Genomic DNA, 22,166 nt, shown 5'->3' with positions numbered 1-22,166 from the left:
TTGCAGCTCTGCTCTTCGTTCCGCCTTGTCGGTTTATGTAGGCCACCGTCATTACATTGTCCGACTGAACCTGAATGGCCTGATCTTTCAGAAGATGTACCACTTGTAGAAGACCGTTGCACATGGCCCTTAGTTCCAGAATGTTTATTGGAAGGATGGATTCCAGACTTGACCACCTTCCTTGGAAGTTTTCTCCTTGGGTGACTGCTCCCTAACCTCTGAGACTTGCATCCGTGGTTCGGAGGATCCAATACTGAATCCCTCCAGTAGGTGAGAAGTTTGCAGCCACCAGAGGAGCGAGATTCTGGCTTTCGGCGACAGATGTATCCTCTAGTGCATGTGAAGATGAGATCCCGACCATTTGTCCAGGAAATCCAGTTAGAAGATTCGTGCATGAAATCTTCCATACTGTAAAGCCTCATAGGAGGCCACCATTTTCCCCAGAAGGCAAATGCACCGATGAACCGACACCCGGGCTGGCTTCAGGACATCCTGTACCATTGTTTGAATTACCAACGCTACTCCTCTGGTAGAAACACCCTCTAAACTTCCGTGTTGAGAATCATCCCCAGGAAGGACAGTCTCCTTGTCGGCTCCAAATGCGACTTTGGAAGATTCAGGATCCATCCATCATCCTGGAGAAGATGAGTTGAGAGAGCAATGCTCTGTAACAATTTCTCCCTGGAAGACGCTTTTATCAGCAGGTCGTCCAGATAAGGAATTATGTTCACTCCCTGCTTGCGGAGGAGTAGCATGATTTCCGCCATGACCTTGGTGAACACCCTCGGCACCGTGGAAAGGCCAAATGGTACTGCCTGGAACTGATAGTGACAGTCCAGTAGCGCAAATCTTAGATAAGCCTGGTGAGGCGGCCAGATCAGAATGTGAAGATACGAATCCTTAATATCTAGGGATACCAGAAACTCCCCTTCCTCCAGACCTGAGATCACCGCTCTCAGAGACTACATTTTGAACTTGAATTCCCTCAAATAAGGGTTCAATGACTTTAGGTTCAAGATTGGCCTGACCAAACCATCCCTTTTAGTACCACAAACAGGTTTGAGTAATAATCCTTGTTTGTTATGTGAGGTGGAACTGGAACAATGAAATTTGACCTTAGCAATTTTTTAATGGCTTCCTGTAGGATAGCACTTTCAGCGAAGCTGGTAAGCCTGATTTGAAAAATCTGTGTGGCGGGAGTTCTTGGAACTCCAGTCTGTACCCCTGAGTAACAATATCTTGTACCCAGGAGTCCAGGCCTGATGACGCCCAGATGTGACTGAAATTCCTTAGTCTTGCTCCCACCTGCCCGATCTCCAGGCTGGGAGGTCCACCGTCATGCCGAGGATTTTGAGGAACAGAAACAGGTTTTTGTTCCTGGGAACCTGTTGGTGCAGGTTTTCTGGATTTCCCTCGACCTCCTCTAAAGAAAGTGGAAGGGGATTTAGACATTTTAACTTTCGTAGTCCGAAAGGACTGCATAGCAGACGTAGGATAAGATTTCCTAGTCGGTGGTGTTGCAGAGGGAAGAAAGGTAGACTTACCCGCATTTGCCGTGGAGATCCACGCGTCTAATGTTTCCACAAACAGAGCATGACCAGTGAAGTGTAGGTTCTCCCCACTTTTCTTGGATTCTGCATCTGCCAACCATTGGCGCAGCCAGAGTCCCCTGCGTGCCGAGACCGCCATGGCAGAAGCCCTCGCATTAAGATGTCCAAGGTCCTTCATGGCTTCCACCATGAAACCCGCAGAATCATGAATGAGACATAAAAACAATTCAATGTCACTTCTATCCATGGAATCTAATGCCTGACCACTTTATTATAGCTTTAGAAATCCATGCACAACCAATGGTGGGTCTTAACTCCATTAGCTGTGCATATTGATTTGAAAATAGTCTAAATCTTGCCGTCGCCCGGTTCTTTCAAAGTGGTGGACCCAGGGACAGGTAAAACAACCTAGATACATAAGCTTCTACTACTGGTGGGTTTTCCCACGTTTTCCTGTCCTCAGGGAAAGGAAAAGCAATGAGAACCCGTTTTGGGATCTGGAATTTTTTCTCTGAGTTTTCCCAGTATTTTTCAAACAATGCGTTTAATTGCTCAGACGCTTGGAATACAAGGGAGGTTTTCTTATTGTCTGTAAAATAAGCCTCCTCTACCTGCTCAGGTATTTTCTCAGTAATGTGTAAAATGTCCTTAATGGCATCAATCAGAAGTTGCACCACCTTAGCAAGGGATGCCCCCCCCCCCCCCCCCCACACATATCCCCATCACCTGTATCAGAGTCGGTATCCGTGTCAACTTGCATTATCTGTGCAAGACCACGCTTCTTTTGGTGAATAGGGGGGGGACCTAGATGAGGTATTGGGAGCTGAATGCTGCAACACCTCTACAGAATTTCTCAAAACCTGTGTTTGTTTCTCATTATATGACATCCGAGATGAAATCTGAGATATCATTCCCCTTAAGGAATCCACCGATGGGGGTTCAGATTCAGAGGGCTGGGAAAGCACATTGCAGTCCTGCATACATGGAATAGACTCATCAGGTGAAGAAAGACACTCTGCTGCACAAGAGACAGATTCCCTAGACATGATAATGTGATCTACTGTATATAGCAACACACACACAAAAAAAATGTCAGCCACAGTTTCCACCAGCGTACTTTCAGAGAGTCACAGAGTATAAGGAGCCAGCCACACAGCGCTTCAACAGGCAGTGTCATATACAATAAGCCCAGTGCTGATATAACACCTTAATGGGTATATAAATATATAACACTCCCTCCCCCGTCTATAACACCCTGGTACCGCAGAGGTAAGCTGGAGTTATGTGGAGGGCAGTGTTCCCTGGCAGCTTCTGTCTGTGTGATCTGCAGGGAGAAAATGGTGCTGGTGAGTGCTGGATCTGCTCTGAGGAGAAGTCCCGCCCCGTGTAATGGCGCGTCTTCCCACACTTATATTTTTATAATGGCCTGAGGTACCTTGCTGCTAACAGCGGGATTAGCCCCTGTTAGCATAGTTTGACCAGTTTTAGGGTAAGTTGCAGCCCAGGACGCCCCTCACAGCGTCATACATCCATGTTGCTGAGCTGCCGTAGCGCAGCCTGATGGGACTGCGCTCTCACCCTTGTGCCGCCATTACCACCGATGACCCGCTTCTCAGGCCGCCGGCATCATACTCATCACTCTTCTATCTTCTGGCTCTGTTATGGGCTGGCGGCCATGCGCGGGAATCAACAAATTTGTCTATAGCATCAAACACTCAAGCGAGTACATTCTCACCCTGAGAAATTGAGAATACGGTAATTCTCTTTTTAGTGCAGCAGGATGATCACTAGATGCCTGAAGTAAGGAGTTGCCATCCGTCGGTTTAATATATAGAGAGGTGAACAGATTCCCCTCTTTGTATTCTACTTTCACATCTAAAAAGTTGATTACCTCATCGCTGATATTGTATGTGAATTTTACATTAGGATCTTATGTATTTATCAAATTCATCATTGATATGAAGTCCTCTTTGGAACCACTCCACACCATAAATACATCGTCAATGTAGCGTTTGAAAAACTGAATCTTGGGGGGGTATTCTGTGTTCATAAAGAATAAGTTACGTTCTACATCGAACATGAACATGCCCCCATCGCACACACTTGTAGCTGGAGATAGTAGGCACTGTTAAAGATGAAGTAGTTCCTTGTTAAAACTAGTTCTAGCAGTTCAAGAAAAAATGACAAGTCTGGACCTCTGTATTCCCTGTTATTCGTTAATAACCTTCTGGTGGCCTCTATACCCCTGGCATTTGGTATGTTGGTATAAAGGCTTACCACATCTACAGTACACAAGAAGCTGCCAGTCGGGAGATTATTTAACAAAGATAATTCATTGAGGAACATTGTTGTATCTTGTAAATACGTGGATTCCGCTTGTACAGCCAATTGTAAATAATGATCTAAATATCTAGATACCTCATAATACAGTGACCCACGAGCAGACACAATGGGCCTGCCCAGTGGTTTGCTGCTATCCTTGTGTAATTTGGGAATCAGGTAAAGTAGAGGAACAACTGGTTTCTCTTCCATCAAGAAGTTAAAAATCGCCTATGTAATCCATTGATTTTGTACCGCTTTCATTAGGACTTCTCTAAGTGCAGCCGAAAAAATGTCTGTCGGATGTTCTTGTAGATTTTTGTATACTGCCGGATCACTAAGCTGCATATCGGCTTCTGCAATGTAATCAACTGTGTTCAATATAACTACTCCGCCACCCTTGTCGGCAGGGCGTATTGCTATATCTGTATATGTCGACAGATTCTGTAAGGCATTTCTCTCACTGACAGATAAGTTATTGGCTTTAGTGGACATATTCTTACATAAATCCTCAATGGCTCCTGTAAGGACTTTATTATAACTTTTAATTGAATGACTATTAGATTGCGGAGTGAAAGTCGATCTAGATTTGGGTTTATAGTCTCCCATAGAGGCATGAGTCACTTGTTCAGTCTGATGGTTACCAAAAAATTCTTTAAGGCACAGCTGACGATTAAATTTTTTAAAAATTCACATACAATATCAGCGATGAGGAAATCAACTTTTTAGATGTGAAAGTAGAATGCAAAGAGGAGAACCTGTTCACCTCTCTATATATTAAATCGACAGATGACAACTCCCTACTTCAGGTATCTAGTGATCATCCTGCTGCACTAAAAAGAGGATTACCGTATTCTCAATTTCTCAGGGTGAGGAGAATATGTAACACAGAGGAGGAGGAGAATAAACATCTGAATAAAATGCATGATAAATTTTTACAACGGGGATACAGCAATAGTGAACTCATCAAAGCCAGGAACAAAGCAAGCATTATACCGAGAAATTAGTTATTGAGCAAAGTAAAGATCAAGGAGATGAGGAATCAAACTCTGTGATTCAATAAATATTCCCCTCTAAGTACCTATTTGACGAATACGGCTAAACGACATTGACCATTGATTAACAGTGACCCCCGGACCTTCCCCTACTAAAGGACAATAGATGAGTACCATGTTACAAACGTAATAAAAACATCAGGAACTACGTGGTAAAAACGGATGTATCTGGTTTTATTAAACAAAAACAACATACTTCTTAGTGAAGAAGCCGGGTAACTACCGTTGCCTAGGATGCATAACGTGTGGGTACTTAGAACAGGGCAATACATACCCACATCCTCACTCAGGCAGTCTGATCAAAATTAATCAGGTTTTCACATGTAATTCTAAATATGTTATTTACTGCATTAGATGCCCCTGTGGCATGGTTTATGTCGGCAAAACAGTGAGGAAATTTAAGGAGAGAATGGCGCTACATCGTAGTGCCATCCTGGCAGCAATTAATGGCAAACCTATGGATCAGCCAGTCACCAAGCACTTCAGTGACTTCAAACACGGTTTATCTACAATTCGCTACAAAATGATTGATGGCGTTCCAGAGTGTCGGCGAGGAGGGGATAGAGCTCGAATGCTATTACAAAAAGAGGCACGATGGATATACAGACTGAATACTGTATATCCAAATGGTTTAAATGAACAATTGAATCTTAACGTGTTCTTGTAATAATATCTCTGTTTCCTCTATAGATTTAAGCTTTCTATATATTTTCATGTTCTCTCTGTTAGCTACTTTTTCTGCTCCCGGAATCATGCGCACTGAATTAAGAACTAGCTTTGTTTATCTGTTTCTTAGCAACCTGAATCGGCACTGGTTCTGACGTCATGAGGGGCGCGACCTAGCGCAACACGGACGCAGGGACCACGAGTCGGAAGGTGTACTCTTCACTGGGTGATTTGGGATATAAGGTAAGATATTTGTTTAATCTTGTTGTAACTCCTGATGAAAATTTCAGTAAAGAAATTGAAACGTTGAGAAACAAAGGATCTCCGTTGTCTTGGTTAATTATGCTGTGAGTGCCGCCATTTGAATTGAATTATCTATGCATGCTGAGGAAGGCACCCGGTGCTGTTGCAATTGAAGAAAGGAGAGTGCCAGATTTTGAACATTGATATATATATATATATATAAAACAAATTAATCGACACTCATTCTAAGTAAAGTAAACTGCTCTGGTGCCCTCCGGATAACTAAATGCATATGGCGTTTTCCAACAAGCAGCGGCACTCAAGAGACTTGGCACAGCAGGAGATAGCAAGGAGATTGCCAAGTCTCTTGAGTGCCAGAGAGATTATTGAGTGCAGCAGCTGAGAAATCATACAAGTCCAGTTTTGTGGTGCAACTGGCCGCAACCAGTTTTATTAAGCAGAAAATAAAATAAACATCAAAAGAAAATACCTTGCCTGTCCGGCACTATCTATACACAAGATGTTTCTGACTGTCTCTTAAACAAAACACAGAGTTTTCCAGTAAATACTGTATGGCTCACTTGGATAAGGAAGCAGGTTACCCTCACAGAGTTTCTGCAGTTTCTCCCCAGGCAGTCTGCACACACTGATCAGACTAGCAGCCCTATAACACTCTTACACAGCTGAAAGCCCTGATTAGCCCTCTGTGAGGCCAAAGACCTGAACTGGGCCCACTGTCTGGAACTTGTCCTCTCTCTCTCAGGGCCCTTATCCAGCTTTTCGAACAGCCTGAAAAGCTGCTAACAAAACAAACCTTTTCCTGGAAGTTTTCCTTTTCCTAAAACATGTAAGACAGGAACCTAGGACAAACATACCTGCCCTCAAACACTATTCCAGTGTTCCTGTCACATATCCTCCTCCCCTGTTTCGACCTAGGTGCAGGAACCCTAAACAGAAGATGCGGGACAACACATCTGCGTTGGCCAATTGTGTACCTGGTCTATGTTCGACAGTAAACTTAAAATCTTGCAATGCTAGAAATCAGTTACACAAGCATTCTGACCTCTATTTACATACATCCTTTTTAAAGGGGCGTGATCTGTCACTAGTCTGAACTGTCTACCCAAGAGGTAATATCTCAAGGTAACTAATGCCCACTTAAAAGCCAAACCTCCTTTTCTACAACAGCATACCTTTTTTCATGCTCATTGAGTTTCCTACTCAAATAAATTATAGGGTGTTCGTCCCCATCTCTGGTTTGGGACAACACGGCCCCTATCCCTACCTCTGAGGCATCTGTCTGTACAACAAATTATTTTGAAAAATATGGTGTTATCAATACAGGTTGTGAACACAACGCCACTTTTAACGCTTGGAATGCTTTTTCTGCATCAGGGTTCCATTTCACCATATTTGACTGCTTCCCTTTGGTAAGGTCTGACAACGGCACTGCTGTGGTCGCAAAATTAGGAATAAATCATCTACAGTACCCCGTTATTCCCAAAAAAGCCTTTATCTGTTTTTTTATTCACTGGACAAGGCCAGTTTTGAATAGCATAAATTTTATTCAATTGGGGTCTAATCAGACCTCTACCTATGGTGAAGCGCAAGTATTTAACCTTCTCCATTGCGAGGCAGCACTTCTTTGGGTTAGCAGTTAACCCCGCCTCTGATTGAGTCCAGCACTGCTTGTACTTTAACCAAGTGGGACCAACAGTCCGTACTGTGAATTACCACATCATCCAAATAGGCAGCTGCATACTTTATATGGCGCCTCAAAATCTTATCCATTGCCCATTGGAAGGTTTCTGGAGCCCCATGCAACCCAAAGGGTAACATCTTATACTGGTATAGCCCCTCCGGAACCGAAAAGGCTGTTTTTTCTTTTGTGCTATCAGTTAAAGGTATTTGTCAGTAACATTTGGTCAGGTCCAACGTGGTGAGAAACCTGGCTGTTCCCAGTCTTTCTATAAGCTCATCCACACGGGGCATGGGGTATGCGTCAAATTTGGACACCTCATTTAGCTTACAAAAATCATTACAGAAGCGTATGCTACCGTCTGGCTTTGGGATGAGAACTTTGGGACTGGACCACTCACTGTTAGATTCCTCTATAACTCCAAGTTCTAACATGGTTTTAACTTCTTTAGAAACAGCTTCTCGCTGAGCTTCAGGAATCCTATATGGCTTTAAATTGACCCTGACCCCTGGTTCTGTGACAATGTCATGTTTTAATATGGCAGTTCGGCCAGGCAGCTCTGAAAATATCTCCCTATTTTGGATGAGAAATTCTTTAACCTGATTGTTCTGATCAGCTGATAATGTCTCTGACACCTTTACTACGGGAAGCAACCGAGGTGAAGACACAGAAGGGCAAGGCTCCGCTGACAGAGACAACCTACCCTCTGTTGAGCACTTTGGGCCTGTTCCATGTGCTCTCTGACAGTAGGTACCACGGCTGCAATCCTATGCTGCATTTGTGTTACATGTTCAATAACGCTTTTATAAGGAGTGGGCTGTCCTTCTCACGTCTTTTTGGCAATCAGATTGCTTAGAAATTGCTTAGAAATTAAGCACGGATCTCTCCGTGTGTACCCCTCTTAACTCATAGCAGCAGCTCCTGGACTTCACAGCACTTCATTGTAATACAATGTGACAGAGCCATTCTGCCTGTTGATTATAGGAAACATTTTCCTAAGAAACTGACAAATGACGGTACTTCATCTCCACAATCCATATCCACTCTAATACTTCCACCATCATTAATGACTTACATTTCGCTTTATGGACTGAAATGGGCACCGCAATCTCCACATAACCCATTTAGTGCTAGAGATTAAAAAAAAACAAGCACACCATACCTGTGCAACTTCCTCAAAGTCATCGTGCCTCTTCTGAAGAGCCCTTGCCCGGTGCAGTGATTTCCCCACTCCAGTATGCTTACTCAGGAAAGCCTCTCCGTGATTTTCTATCCAGTCCAGGACCTGTGGGGTTAGACACAGTGTATGGTTATTATACTACACAGGGGGGCCCCATGAAGTGAAGTCGGTAATGCTCCTGTACTTTCCTTACCAGCAGCAACAATTGTTATACCATTATCATATGTATCATGTGCTCCTGACACCTCTTAAGAGTGTAAGCTCATATGTCAGGGTGACCTTTACATCGATTTCATGCCCTTAAATGTTATTTATTTGGACAGCCTTGTGTCATTTGTTGGTGCTTTATAAACAAAGGATAGTAAAAAAAGCACCAAGGGGGCTCAGTAATATAAGAGTAAAATAGTTAGAAAATAAATAATTCTCTTTCATAATGCGTGGCTGAATAATAGTCACACTCTTTAATGGCTCTGCTGAGAATCCTGGTCATATATAATCTAAATGCGTGTGAAGAATACAAACCATTTTTGTAAAGTATCCTCCATATGATTAGCCTCTGCACAATGTTGGTTAGTTATCACTGGTTGCCAATGGCAGCAACGAAACCATGGGGTCAGCATCAGGGATATGATAACGAATAGTATTAGTGTATTGCGTTATTCTATACCAAATTGTATTACTTTCTACAGCAACATTTATATGACTATTAATATTGTATTCACTAATAAAGTTTTACTGTTATGAATATTTACTTATATAGAGCATAATTATTCCATTGCACTTTACAATTAGGAACAAAACAGTAATAGAACATTAATGAAACAACATTGGGGAATAACAGAAAGGCAAAGAGGTAAGATGACCCTGCTCCCAAGCTTATTCTTGTATTCGGTAAAATATATATATTTCTGTATCTAGTACTTAATGCTATAAATAGAACCAATGGTTGTATTTTCGTTGGTTCTACAAAAGAATAGCTCAGACAGAAGCCCCCATCTGTTATCAACAGATTAAAAGCACAGCCAGAGCTGGGGGTCTACAATAACAATGGAGGGTGCAGCACTCGGATGAGCAGTATTGTACAGGGCTTTGTTTTATCATGCCTGCCCTAGTAGAACTGTGTGTGTTTCCCGGCGCCAGCTGATAACAAGTCCATCGAGATGGAACATCTTAATCAGTCATCAGACACAGGTCATTAATTAGCATATTTGGGAAAAGCAATGTGTTAATCTGATATCTGTGCAATTAGGAATGGACCAGTGTTCCTTGTGGAGATAGTGATATCACTTTAAGAAGGTTCTCCTCATTGGGAGGAGTTGTGAACACAGAACAGAGCAACTGCTTGCTCCTTTTAGACTGAAGTATTACCAGGATTCCAAAAAATGCATCTCATTACATTATAGTAACCAGCCAGTAGTCCCAGGTACAATTATATACATCAGGAATGACACTCCATGTGCTGTGGAACTACAAGTCTCAGCATGCTGTGCCAGCTAAGGTACACAGCACATGTGGCAGTAAAATGGGATACCAATGTTGTAAAACTACAAGTCTCAGCATGTCCTGCAAGCCAGGGAACACAGCACGTGTCAGTAAGTGTAATATCAATGTCATAGAACTACAAGTCACAGCATGCCCCGATAGCTAAAGTAGACAGTGTATGTGGCTGTAAAATGCCATAGCCATGTTGTAAAACTCATACTTACCAACATACTGGCTGGCCCAGGTGGGAGGGGGAAGCAAGGTCGATCAAATGGCCTCATCATGGATGGGCGATACATGGGTGTGGACGCTCGATTGTGTCATCATGGCCCCGCCCCCAATATTTAATACCGATTTCCAGCACTAAATAGTGGGGGATAACAATGATGATGCGAATTGCATCATCTAACTCCCCGGACCGAACACATTGCAGGTTGGCTGAGGGGCGTGCAGGTGGCTGAAGGGGATATGTGGCAGCTCCGGGAGACTTGCCCGAACAATGCAGCTCTCAGCATATTTGAAAAAGAAGTAACCATCAAAACACCAACAGATCATAACCATTCAATGGCAGCAAACATTGGAATGCTGCCATCGAATGCTAAAAATACTACCATCACAAGAAAAACATTGATGGTCGGCATACATCGACCATCAATGACCATCCCTAGCATACACATCACATGTATTAGTTGGGTACAGTACACAGCACATATGACAGTAGGATAACATCAATAATGTCGCCCTAATGGGCTGGTGATGCATGATGGGTATCGCAGTCTTGCGGAATCCAGCACAAAAACATGTAGTAAATGTATAAAACATTTCAGATTGTTTGAGGCTTGCATGGATTTTCTTTCTTTTCCCGATGTATTAGGTCTTTCATGGTTAGCAATGCACTTTACTGTTGTCCTATAAAGATTATTACAAAGAGACTTCACACTTAGGTGAGTGAGCACATATGGTGGATTAGGACGAATTATGACCCCTACATTAAACAGATGCTGGGATCTACTATTCATCTAATCTATTTATCTCTTCGTGTCTAGTGACAAAACAATTCACAGCATTTAACACAAGGGTTAATACTACTTAATTAAGATAAATTATTAGTAATTAATAGTCTGTATCTACCACCTGTTCTTGTGCATAGTTCCTAGATGACAGCATTATTAATTTGGATAATGACCTCCCCTCTATATTAAAAATGGAACAATCAGTGAACCGGACATATGGTAGAAGAAGCAAATGATGTTCCAAGCAGTTTTCATCATTACACAGAGAGAACTGAGGTTGTCATAGTGACTCAACCAACGCTTGATCACACAGAAAGCACACAGGATACTAAAGTCTATATAGGGTCAAATTTTCCTACTATTGTCTTGTCTCTGAAATTATGTCATATATCTTCATACAAAATCTCCATCAGGAGTTAAATATCTTCCAAACAAAATGTTCCCCATGAAAACATGTAGATATGCATCTTATTACTTGTCGCACATTGGCAAAAAAGCAAAACGTATTCAAATTCGACAACCTATAATGCTCAATGGATGATAATGATGATTATATTGACTTTGTAAATAACTATTTTCTTATAATAACTAGGTAAAATAAAAATGCTGAGTAGTAGGGGCCGGCAGGGATTACCAGCATGGTTATGGCTAAAAACAAACTTGGGGAAATTACCTTTGACTTCACCAGGGGAAGGAGCAAGCTCCGAACAGGGTACCTGAAATGTACCCTTGCTGTCTCGCTTCGCTCGCCACGCTTCGGGATCGAAGGGAGCAGTTGGAGGCGTGGATAGTGAAAGTACTTTCCCGCCGGCCTAGCTCCTCCCCCTGATGTCAGAGGTCCTTTAGCACACTTGATTCTAGCATCTACTTTACCAGCATACCTGTATCCACAGAGAAAGCTACATTGTTCAATTCTCAAGTACAATATTTTTTTAGGTTCCTGCCACACAATTTAGAAGAAGAAAAAAGTGAACTTGTACGTGTTGATTTATTGACTGTCTAAATGTACACTATGTCAGTTTCTTCAAGAAGAAAGGATCTTTTGTAGAATGGGGGAACACAAAAGGTGCAGATAATTTCTAAACACAAACATTATGCATACCTCCCAACATTCTTGCATTTTTGAATTTGAGAGCTGGACTTTGTGCATACCCAGGAAAAGAAATGCCATATTCGCAAGCCACGCCCCCATTTTTGGCAAGCTGGGGGCATGCCCAGCTCTCCGGGAGCCGCTAGGTATGACCTATTAGGATATGGCAACTATGCACAACTTGCTATTCCAACATCACCCACCCCAAAGGACACTGTGGACTGTAGGTGGGACGACGGAAGAGGAAAGTATGTCCCACCAAAATCAGGATGGTTGGTAGGTGCGTTGAGGGATTAGCAGTGATACCATCTCAATAATTCCCTGTAATATATTCAGGTAGTTTCCATTAGAGGAGGATGCTGATATGGAACTGCAGATTCCAACCCTGCTAAGCTGTAATTGCATGTGTTAAATACCCTCTTACCAAAGGAGTAGCTACCATAGGTGCACGGAGTGCAGCCACTATGGGGCCTAGAGCTGAGAGGGGCCCACCTTTCCTTTCATAGTTACATGTGCTATATAATTTTTTCACCATGGGGTGATACATAGGGTCCCTTACACACTTGCCGATGTCGTGATCAATGATGCAATGACGGGGGGGAGCGGGGGTTATACATGCAATGACATTGTGCATACACATTGGACGATATAGAGAGTAAATGAAAGAGGCATATGTGTGTGCGTGTATATATATATATATATGAAAAGGGAATAGGGGTGTACAGTGTCTAATAAAACAATAAATATGAAGAATTTGGCAGGATACATTTTTATAAAAAGTAAAAAATATGTTTATTTATACAAAATATTACTTAAAAAGGTGGGCTAAAACAATACAGGCATAGGATGTTACTAAAACTGCATCAAATTATAACTAGAAAAAATGCACAATAAAAAGCTAAAAGCAACAATCTAATAGTATAAGAATATGATGCTTATCTTAAAAATGGAGGATCAATTGAGGTACACCCAATGCGTTTCGTCCGTCAGACTTCATCAAGGGGATAGGGAGCTAGTGAGCAGAAACCCTATTTATAGCTGGTACAATTAATGATAAGTGATTGTGACATCACTTCCTGTTGGGGTTGCAGAATACTGAAATTACATTAAGTTTGAGTATAGACATATGTCAGGAGTAGAGAATATGGTCACAGATCTAAGGGGCTTAATATAATTCAGAAACGAGTGTTAAAACGAATGTTATTCTTAGAAACAGTCCGGGGGCGCGTCCTGCGTCACTTCCGCCCCACTTCCTTCGTCTGCTGCATCGTAGTGCGCATGCGCACCTCGCCGCACTTCCGATGTCCGTGTCAGGATTCACATACTGGATATCCCCACTTCCGGCCAGTTCATTACATTAGAGGTGCCACACTTCCTGTCAAGGCGGGATTCGGCTGTACTCAGTCAATTATAGGAGGAGATGGACTGTCGGTCATCGCGGCGGCCATTTTCATGAAGTCTTATAGCCGCAGACATGTTTCCAAGGAGTTTTTTAGAATGTGGACGCAGCTCACTTAAAAATATGGAAATAAAACATGTATTAGTGCACTGTTGTGAGGCAATTATAGCAATGGTATTCCTATTTATTTGGGGGAAAAACTAGAGATATATGGTGCTTAGTAATATTGAGATATTATAAATAGATCGCATATATCAGGACATAGGCTATTAGATAATGCCCATCTCTCAGGAATTAACTACCAAATTGAGCAATCCGGGGATAAACGAAATTGCTATAATAAAGCACTTTAACTAGAATAGTGTTAAAGTTATAAGGATTATTTACAAACCACTAATAAATGGAGAGATTAGAACCAGTGAGGAAAAAGAGATAGAAAGTGCCTATAAATAATTTTATAATTAAGAGATGTCCATCAAGGATCATATACCACTGTGTACAGAGTGTGCTAATCTAAATACGACTATAAAAAAAGAGAAATACAGGGAAAGCAAGTGAATCAGAAGGGACAAAAATAGTCATATCCTACTATTAGTGTTGTGTATATAAAAAGGGCTCGTGAGTATGACTGATAGTAAATATAGTCAATCATTGTATTACGTAGTCGAAGTATAAAATATAATGTGAGCTGATGGACTACTCGTGTGTCAATACAACAGAACTGCTAAGAGCCCACCATAGCCCACTATGTACAGTACCCAATCTTCGCAAGTAGTGCCCCACTTGGTACTAGTTGGGCCCTACACTGCTTAGCTTCCAAGATCGGGCAAGATTGGGCGTCAACCAGTGTGGTATGACTGTATCTTGTGGTGAAGTAACTCAATAACACAATAGTCAGATTTTATTCAAAATATTGACATGCTACATCATACATAGTGTTACATAAAATTTATATTCCAGAAAGTGTTTTAGTGCTTAAAAGGTAGAAAGGGAGGAGTAATAAAAACCAGGCGATTCAGCCATGGGGACTTCTTTCACAGGAACGGTGCAATTCCGTAGCCTTCGTTAAAACCCATAGGATATGTGGTTTTCAGTTGGAAGATCCAATACATTTCTCTCTGAGACAGCTTCTTTGCTAGATCACCGCCCCTCTCGGCACTCGTCACATGTTCTATGGCCTTGAAGGAGAGCTCTTCTGGGTTGGATTGATGTTCAAGCTTAAAATGTCTGTATAATAAATGAGCCTCTAGTTTGTTTTTAATGCTGCGTACATGCTCCTGTATCTTGATTTTCAATGTTCTTTTCGTTTTCCCCACACACTTTTTGTGGCACGTGCATTCTAAAAGATAAATGACTGATGTGCTGTTACAGTTCATGAACTCCTTAATCTTGAATTCCTGGGTGTTTTCAGTGTTACTGAAAGGTCTTCTATTGGGATTAAGGAACTTACAAATATTACAATGTCCGCATTTGTATGCTCCAACACATTTTGGGAGAGAATGGTGATTCTCTTCAGGTGGTAGTTCCCGTAGCATGCTGGGTGCAAGAATGTCTTTTAGATTTTTTGATTTTCGAAAAATCAGCCCTGGTTGGGTGGGGAGGATCTCTTTGAAGATCGGGTCCATCAGAAGTATATCCCAATGAGATCTGAACGAAGTCCTGATGTCGTGCTCATGTCTGCTATACGTAGTTATAAAAGATACAGATTTGTTCTTTCCCGACTTCTCTTTATATGTGAGCAGATTGTCCCTCTCAAGATTTCTTGTCCTCACAATGGCTTCATCCAGTATGGCTTTGGGGTACCTCTTTTCTTCAAATCTTTTTCTATAAGTTTCAAGTTGTTCATCGCAGTCTTTGGTTTTGTTGCAGTTTCTCCTGATTCTGTAAAATTGCGAGTACGGAATGTTGTTCTTCCATTTTTTAGAATGGCTACTTTTGTAGTGGAGATAGCTGTTCTTGTCGACATCTTTAATGTAGTTTTTGGTGGTGACCACTCCTTCCTCTCCCGTTAGAATTAGGTCCAAGAATTCAATGGAGCTCTTGTTTATATTGCAGGTAAAAAAGTCCATAAATGAATCAGTGTTTCCATCCCAGATGATCAAAATATCGTCAATGTATCTTTTGTACATCACAACAGACTTCATGAAGTATTGTGTGGCATAAATATGCTTCTTCTCCCATTGTCCCATAAATAAATTAGCAAAGATAGTGCCCATAGCAGTGCCACACCATTGCAAATAAAATGTATCTAAAAATTATATTGTTCCCTTTAGATTCCACCGGATAGTACTTGCTTTTCGGTTTAAGTCCAGATTTGAAGGTGTCAAATTTGCTAAGTCTAATTTGACACCTTCATCGATCTTAATAAGTTTGTGCGCAAACTTACCCTCAAAAGACATTTTTTGAAAAAAGAAAATGCCTTCATATGAAACTATGAAGCAAGCTCCAAATCTGGACTTAAACCGAAATGCAAGTACTATCCGGTGGAATCTAAAGGGAACAATATAAGCGTATTTTATGACTTAGTGAAAAAAGACTTGTGCGAGACAGAACCCACACCAGTCACGAAAAAGAATGTCCACAACAGAGAGATTTAAGCAATGAAGAATCTTCAAAAGAACAAACATATCGTAACAAAACCGGCTGACAAAGAGGAGGGGGGGGGGGGGGGGGGTTGGTCATTATGGATCGGGACAAATATGTCCAAGAAGCACAGAGACTTCTAGGGGACACTAATTCCTAGGCCATACTACCTGGAGATCCAGAAGTCATGTTTATAGAAGAACTCAGATCGCTACTTTTACAGGGTCTGAGAAGTGATGTCATTACGAAGGATGAATTTTCCTTTTTAATGCAATCCAACCACATGACCCCCATCTTTTACTTTCTACCCAAGATTCATAAGTGCCTATCTAATCCACCAGGGAGACTGATTGTTGCAGGGATAGACTCCCTTACGTCCAACTTATCCAAGTATGTGGATATCTTTTTAAATCCGTATGTCAGGGAGCTACCGTCATTTCTCCAAGACACCACCATGGTACTGAATGAGGTAAAGAAGATTGTGTGGAAAGACTCATACTTGTGGATAACCATCGATGTTCAGTCACTCTACACCTGCATTGAACACCAGAAAGGCATTGAAGCAAGTAGAGAATACCTGAATAAGGATCACTCCCTCACAGAAGCCCACAGGAATTTTATCTGCGAATTAATGAAGTTTATCCTAAGCCGGAATTATTTAAAATTTTTAGATAAATTTTATTTGCAACGGTGTGGCACCGCTATGGGCGGGAGAGGAAGGAGTGGTCACCACCAAAAACTACATTAAAGATGTCGACAAGAACAGCTATCTCCACTACAAGAGTAGCCATTCTAAAAAATGGAAGAACATCATTCCGTACTCGCAATTTCACAGAATCAGGAGAAACTGCAACAAAACCAAAGACTGCAATGAACAACTTGAAACTTATAGAAAAAGATTTGAAGAAAAGAGGTACCCCAAAGCCATACTGGATGAAGCCATTGTGAGGAAAGGAAATCTTGAGAGGGACAATCTGCTCACATATAAAGAGAAGACAGGAAAGAACGATTCTCTGTCTTTTATAACTACGTATAGCAGCCATGAGCACGACATCAGGACTTCGTTCAGATCTCATTGGGATATACTTCTGATGGACCCGATCCTCAAAGAGATCCTCCCCACCCAACCAGGGCTGATTTTTCAAAAATCACAAAATCTAAAAGACATTCTCGCACCCAGCATGCTATGGGAACTACCACCTGAAGAGAATCACCATTCTCTCCCAAAATGTGTTGGAGCATACAAATGCGGACATTGTAATATTTGTAAATTCCTTAATCCCAATAGAAGACCTTTCAGTAACACTGAAAACACTGAAAACATCCAGGAATTCAAGATTAAGGAGTTCATGAACTGTAACAGCACATCGGTCATTTATCTTTTAGAATGCACGCGCCACAAAAAGTATGTGGGGAAAACGAAAAGAACATTGAAAATCAGGATACAGGAGCATGTATGCAGCATTAAAAACAAACTAGAGACTCATTTATTATACAGACATTTTAAGCTTGAACATCAATCCAACCCAGAAGAGCTCTCCTTCAAGGCCATAGAACATGTGACGAGTGGCGAGAGGGGCGGTGATCTAGCAAAGAAGCTGTCTCAGAGAGAAATGTATTGGATCTTCCAACTGAAAACCACATATCCTATGGGTTTTAACGAAGGCTACGAAATTGCACCGTTCCTGTGAAAGAAGTCCCCATGGCTGAATCGCCTGGTTTTTATTACTCCTCCCTTTCTACCTTTTAAGCACTAAAACACTTTCTGGAATATAAATTTTATGTAACACTATGTATGATGTAGCATGTCAATATTTTGAATAAAATCTGACTATTGTGTTATTGAGTTACTTCACCACAAGATACAGTCATACCACACTGGTTGACGCCCAATCTTGCCCGATCTTGGAAGCTAAGCAGTGTAGGGCCCAACTAGTACCAAGTGGGGCACTACTTGCGAAGATTGGGTACTGTACATAGTGGGCTATGGTGGGCTCTTAGCAGTTCTGTTGTATTGACACACGAGTAGTCCATCAGCTCACATTATATTTTATACTTCGACTACGTAATACAATGATTGACTATATTTACTATCAGTCATACTCACGAGCCCTTTTTATATACACAACACTAATAGGAGGATATGACTATTTTTGTCCCTTCTGATTCACTTGCTTTCCCTGTATTTCTCTTTCTTTATAGTCGTATTTAGATTAGCACACTCTGTACACAGTGGTATATGATACTTGATGGACATCTCTTAATTATAAAATTATTTATAGGCACTTTCTATCTACTTTTTCCTCACTGGTTCTAATCTCCCCATTTATTAGTGGTTGGTAAATAATCATTATAACTTTTCCTTTAGCACTATTCTAGTTAAAGTGCTTTATTATAGCAATTTCGTTTATCCCCGGATTGCTCAATTTGGTAGTTAATTCCTGAGAGATGGGCATTATCTAATAGCCTATGTCCTGATATATGCGATCTATTTATAATATCTCAATATTACTAAGCACCATATATCTCTAGTTTTTTCCCCAAATAAATAGGAATATCATTGCTATAATTGCCTCACAAGAGTGCACTAATACATGTTTTATTTCCATATTTTTAAGTGAGCTGCGTCCACATTCTAAAAAACTCCTTGGAAACATGTCTGCGGCTATAAGACTTCATGAAAATGGCCGCCGCGATGACCGACAGTCCATCTCCTCCTATAATTGACTGAGTACAGCCGAATCCCGCCTTGACAGGAAGTGTGGCACCTCTAATGTAATGAACTGGCCGGAAGTGGGGATATCCAGTATGTGAATCCTGACGCTGACATTAGAAGTGCGGCGGGGTGGCCATGGGCACTACGATGCAGCAGACGAAGGAAGTGGGACGGAAGTGACGCAGGACGCGCCCCCGAACTGTTTCTAAGAATAACATTAGTTTTAACACTCGTTTCTGAATTATATTAAGCTCCTTAGATCTGTGACCATATTCTCTACTCCTGACATATGTCTATACTCAAACTTAATGTAATTTCAGTATTCTGCAACCCCAACAGGAAGTGATGTCACAATCAGTTATCATTTATTGTACCAGCTATAACAAGGGTTTCTGCTCACTAGCTCCCTACCCCTTGATGAAGTCTGACGGACGAAACGCGTTGGCTGTACCTCAATTGATCCTCCATTTTTAAGATAAGCATCATATTCTTATCCTATTAGATTGTTGCTTTTAGCTTTTTATTGTGCATTTTTTCTAGTTATAATTTGATGCAGTTTTAGTAACATCCTATGCCTATATTGTTTTAGTCCACTTTTTTAAGTAATATTTTGTATAAATAAACATATTTTTTACTTTTTATAAGAACGTATCCTGCCAAATTCTTCATATTTATTGTTTTATTAGACACTGTAGGTTGCTAGCACCCCTATCCCCTTTTCCTATCTCTAATTGTAAGGCAGCTTATCCCTGCCCAACTTTTTAGGGGTCAGCTGACACCTTACATTTTTAAAGGAGTGTCTATAGTCTGGTACTTTTTAACCTTAAATATTTACTCTATTCACATACACCTGTGGCGCCGTACTACCACTATCCCATATATATATATATATATATATATATATATAGTTTCCTGCGAAGGACCACACACTCACTGCAAACGGCTAGGGTTAGGGTGTCATCCTCAGAGTCACAAAAGTCTATTCATCTCTCCATATAGAACGTGGTTAGAGAGGGCAAGCCCCTGGCTTTCTTGAAACGTATATAACTTAGTATTTATCCCATTCTCAATTAAAAGTTTTGTTTGTGCTGTATTGTTTGGGTGCCTTTGTGCACATGTGTTGTCTTGACAAAGGCTCTACAGTGGGATGAAACGTTGACTAAAACTTTTAATCGAGAATGGACTAAATACTAAAATTTATATGTTTCAAGAAAGCCTGGTGAGTGCCCTCTCTACCCACATATATATATATATATATATATATATATATATATATAGAGAGAGAGAGAGAGAGAGAATAGGAGATCCTTTTTGCGCTCTAAAATTGGACCTATACCTTTGATTGTACTCAATAATTTTATTAAGGGGCAAGCTTCTACACAGAGATGGTCCCCTGTCGAACAAGACCAAAAATAGAAATCAAGAAATAGTATATCTCTGTGGAGCGCACTTAATGACTGAAATAAATATATTTATGTATAATACAATTTAATATGGTTATATTGGTTTCTGACAAAAAGAGGATGACATCACACAAACACCCTTTAAACTTTAAAACATCTGTTGCTTTTTATTGCTAAAATAATTAAATTTCAATACTGATAAAAAATGATGTACACTTTTACAATGTGTTATTGTTCATTACAGCCAAAAAATTGAATAACAACTTTTCCAAACAATAAAAGATTTTTTCACTCAAAATCTTTTATTAACCATATTAAATTGTATTATACATAAATATATTTATTTCAGTCATTAAGTGCGCTCCACAGAGATATACTATTTCTTGATATATATATATATATATATATATAACCATAGACTCTGCACTCCCAAATACAAAGTAAGCTTGGTGGTCCAGTTCCCTCATCTCTGCCACAAGGTAGTACTGTATTCATTCCAATGGCTGTGGCACGCTGGACATGATCACAGCAACACAATGTATTCTTTCCTAAAGAAAAACTATGACGTTTGAAACGTTCATAAAGCATACCTTGTGTTCTTGTGAACATGTCCAGCATGCCGTACCCATTGGAATGAATAAAATATATATGTGTGTGTGTGTGTGTGTGTGTGTGTGTGTGTGTGTGTGTGTGTGTGTGTGTGTGTGTGTGTACACACACACACACACACACACATATATAGGTATCGGAATGTCAACGGCACTCAAACAGACTTGATGAAGACTAAAAAAACATCTTTATTCGTCCAACGGCGTTTCGGGGACTATCACCGTCGTCAGGGCCAAGCGTTCACACAGACTGAACCCCAAAACCAACTTATATAGGTCTCTAAACAAATGATTACATTGTTCATTATACTCACCTGTTCAGCGCTGCACTCAACGCCAGGACCGGGTTCAGACAGTCGAATACACCGGAAGCTGACATCAGAGGCTAGCGCTGACCAGGCTGTTCACAGGAAGTTAATGGTTAGTTGCTAGGAGACACTAAAAAAACAATAACAGAACAAAAATGACATGAAAAAATAGGATTTTAATTACCTACCGGTATATCCTTTTCTCGTAGTCCGTAGAGGATGCTGGGGTCCATTAAGTACCTTTGGGTATAGACGGGTCCTGTGGGAGCCACTGGCACTTTAAGAGTTTACTAGTGTGAGCTGGCCCCTCCCTCTATGCCCCTCCTTCCAGACTCAGTCTAGAAACTGTGCCAGAGTAGACGGACAAACTTCGAGAGAAAGATAGTGGTGAGATTCACACCAGATCACACATAACAAAAAGGAAAGCCAAGCTAACCAACTTGGAACAATCCAGCAACGGCTGAAACAACAACTGAACCAAGTAACAATGCAGGAGTACGAAGCACTGGGTGGGCGGGCGCCCAGCATCCTCTACGGACTACAAGAAAAGGATTTACCGGTAGGTAATTAAAATCCTACTTTCTCTTACGTCCTAGAGGATGCTGGGGTCAATTTAGTACCATGGGGATGTACCAAAGCTCCCAGTACGGGAGGGAGAGTGCTGTGGTTCCTGCAGAACAGCTTGACCAAACTTTAGGTCCTCAGAGGCCAAACTATGGAACTGGTAGCTCTTAGCAAACGTGTTCGACCCAAACCAAGTAGCTGCGCGGCAAAGCTGTAAAGCCGAGACACCCGGGGCAGCCGCCCAGGAAGAACCCACTTTACGAGTAGAGTGGGCCTTAACAAATTTTG

The 22,166-nt window shown here is 41.2% G+C and overlaps 1 protein-coding gene across 5 annotated transcripts in view; it reads right to left on the bottom strand.

Annotated features, from left to right (window-relative positions):
• The window catches only part of KALRN (kalirin RhoGEF kinase), a 1,402,249-nt gene that overhangs the window by 651,459 nt on the left and 728,624 nt on the right, over window positions 1-22,166 (bottom strand). For all 5 annotated transcript variants that reach the window (XM_063934074.1, XM_063934073.1, XM_063934072.1 and 2 more), the window contains exon 10: window positions 8,695-8,817. In XM_063934074.1, coding sequence (XP_063790144.1) covers window positions 8,695-8,817 — 123 coding nt within the window. The remainder of the gene's footprint in view (window positions 1-8,694; window positions 8,818-22,166) is intronic.

The sequence above is a fragment of the Pseudophryne corroboree genome, chromosome 7, assembly GCF_028390025.1.
Source record: "Pseudophryne corroboree isolate aPseCor3 chromosome 7, aPseCor3.hap2, whole genome shotgun sequence".
Classification (NCBI taxonomy): domain Eukaryota; kingdom Metazoa; phylum Chordata; class Amphibia; order Anura; family Myobatrachidae; genus Pseudophryne; species Pseudophryne corroboree.
This window is presented reverse-complemented; position numbering and strand designations above follow the sequence as displayed.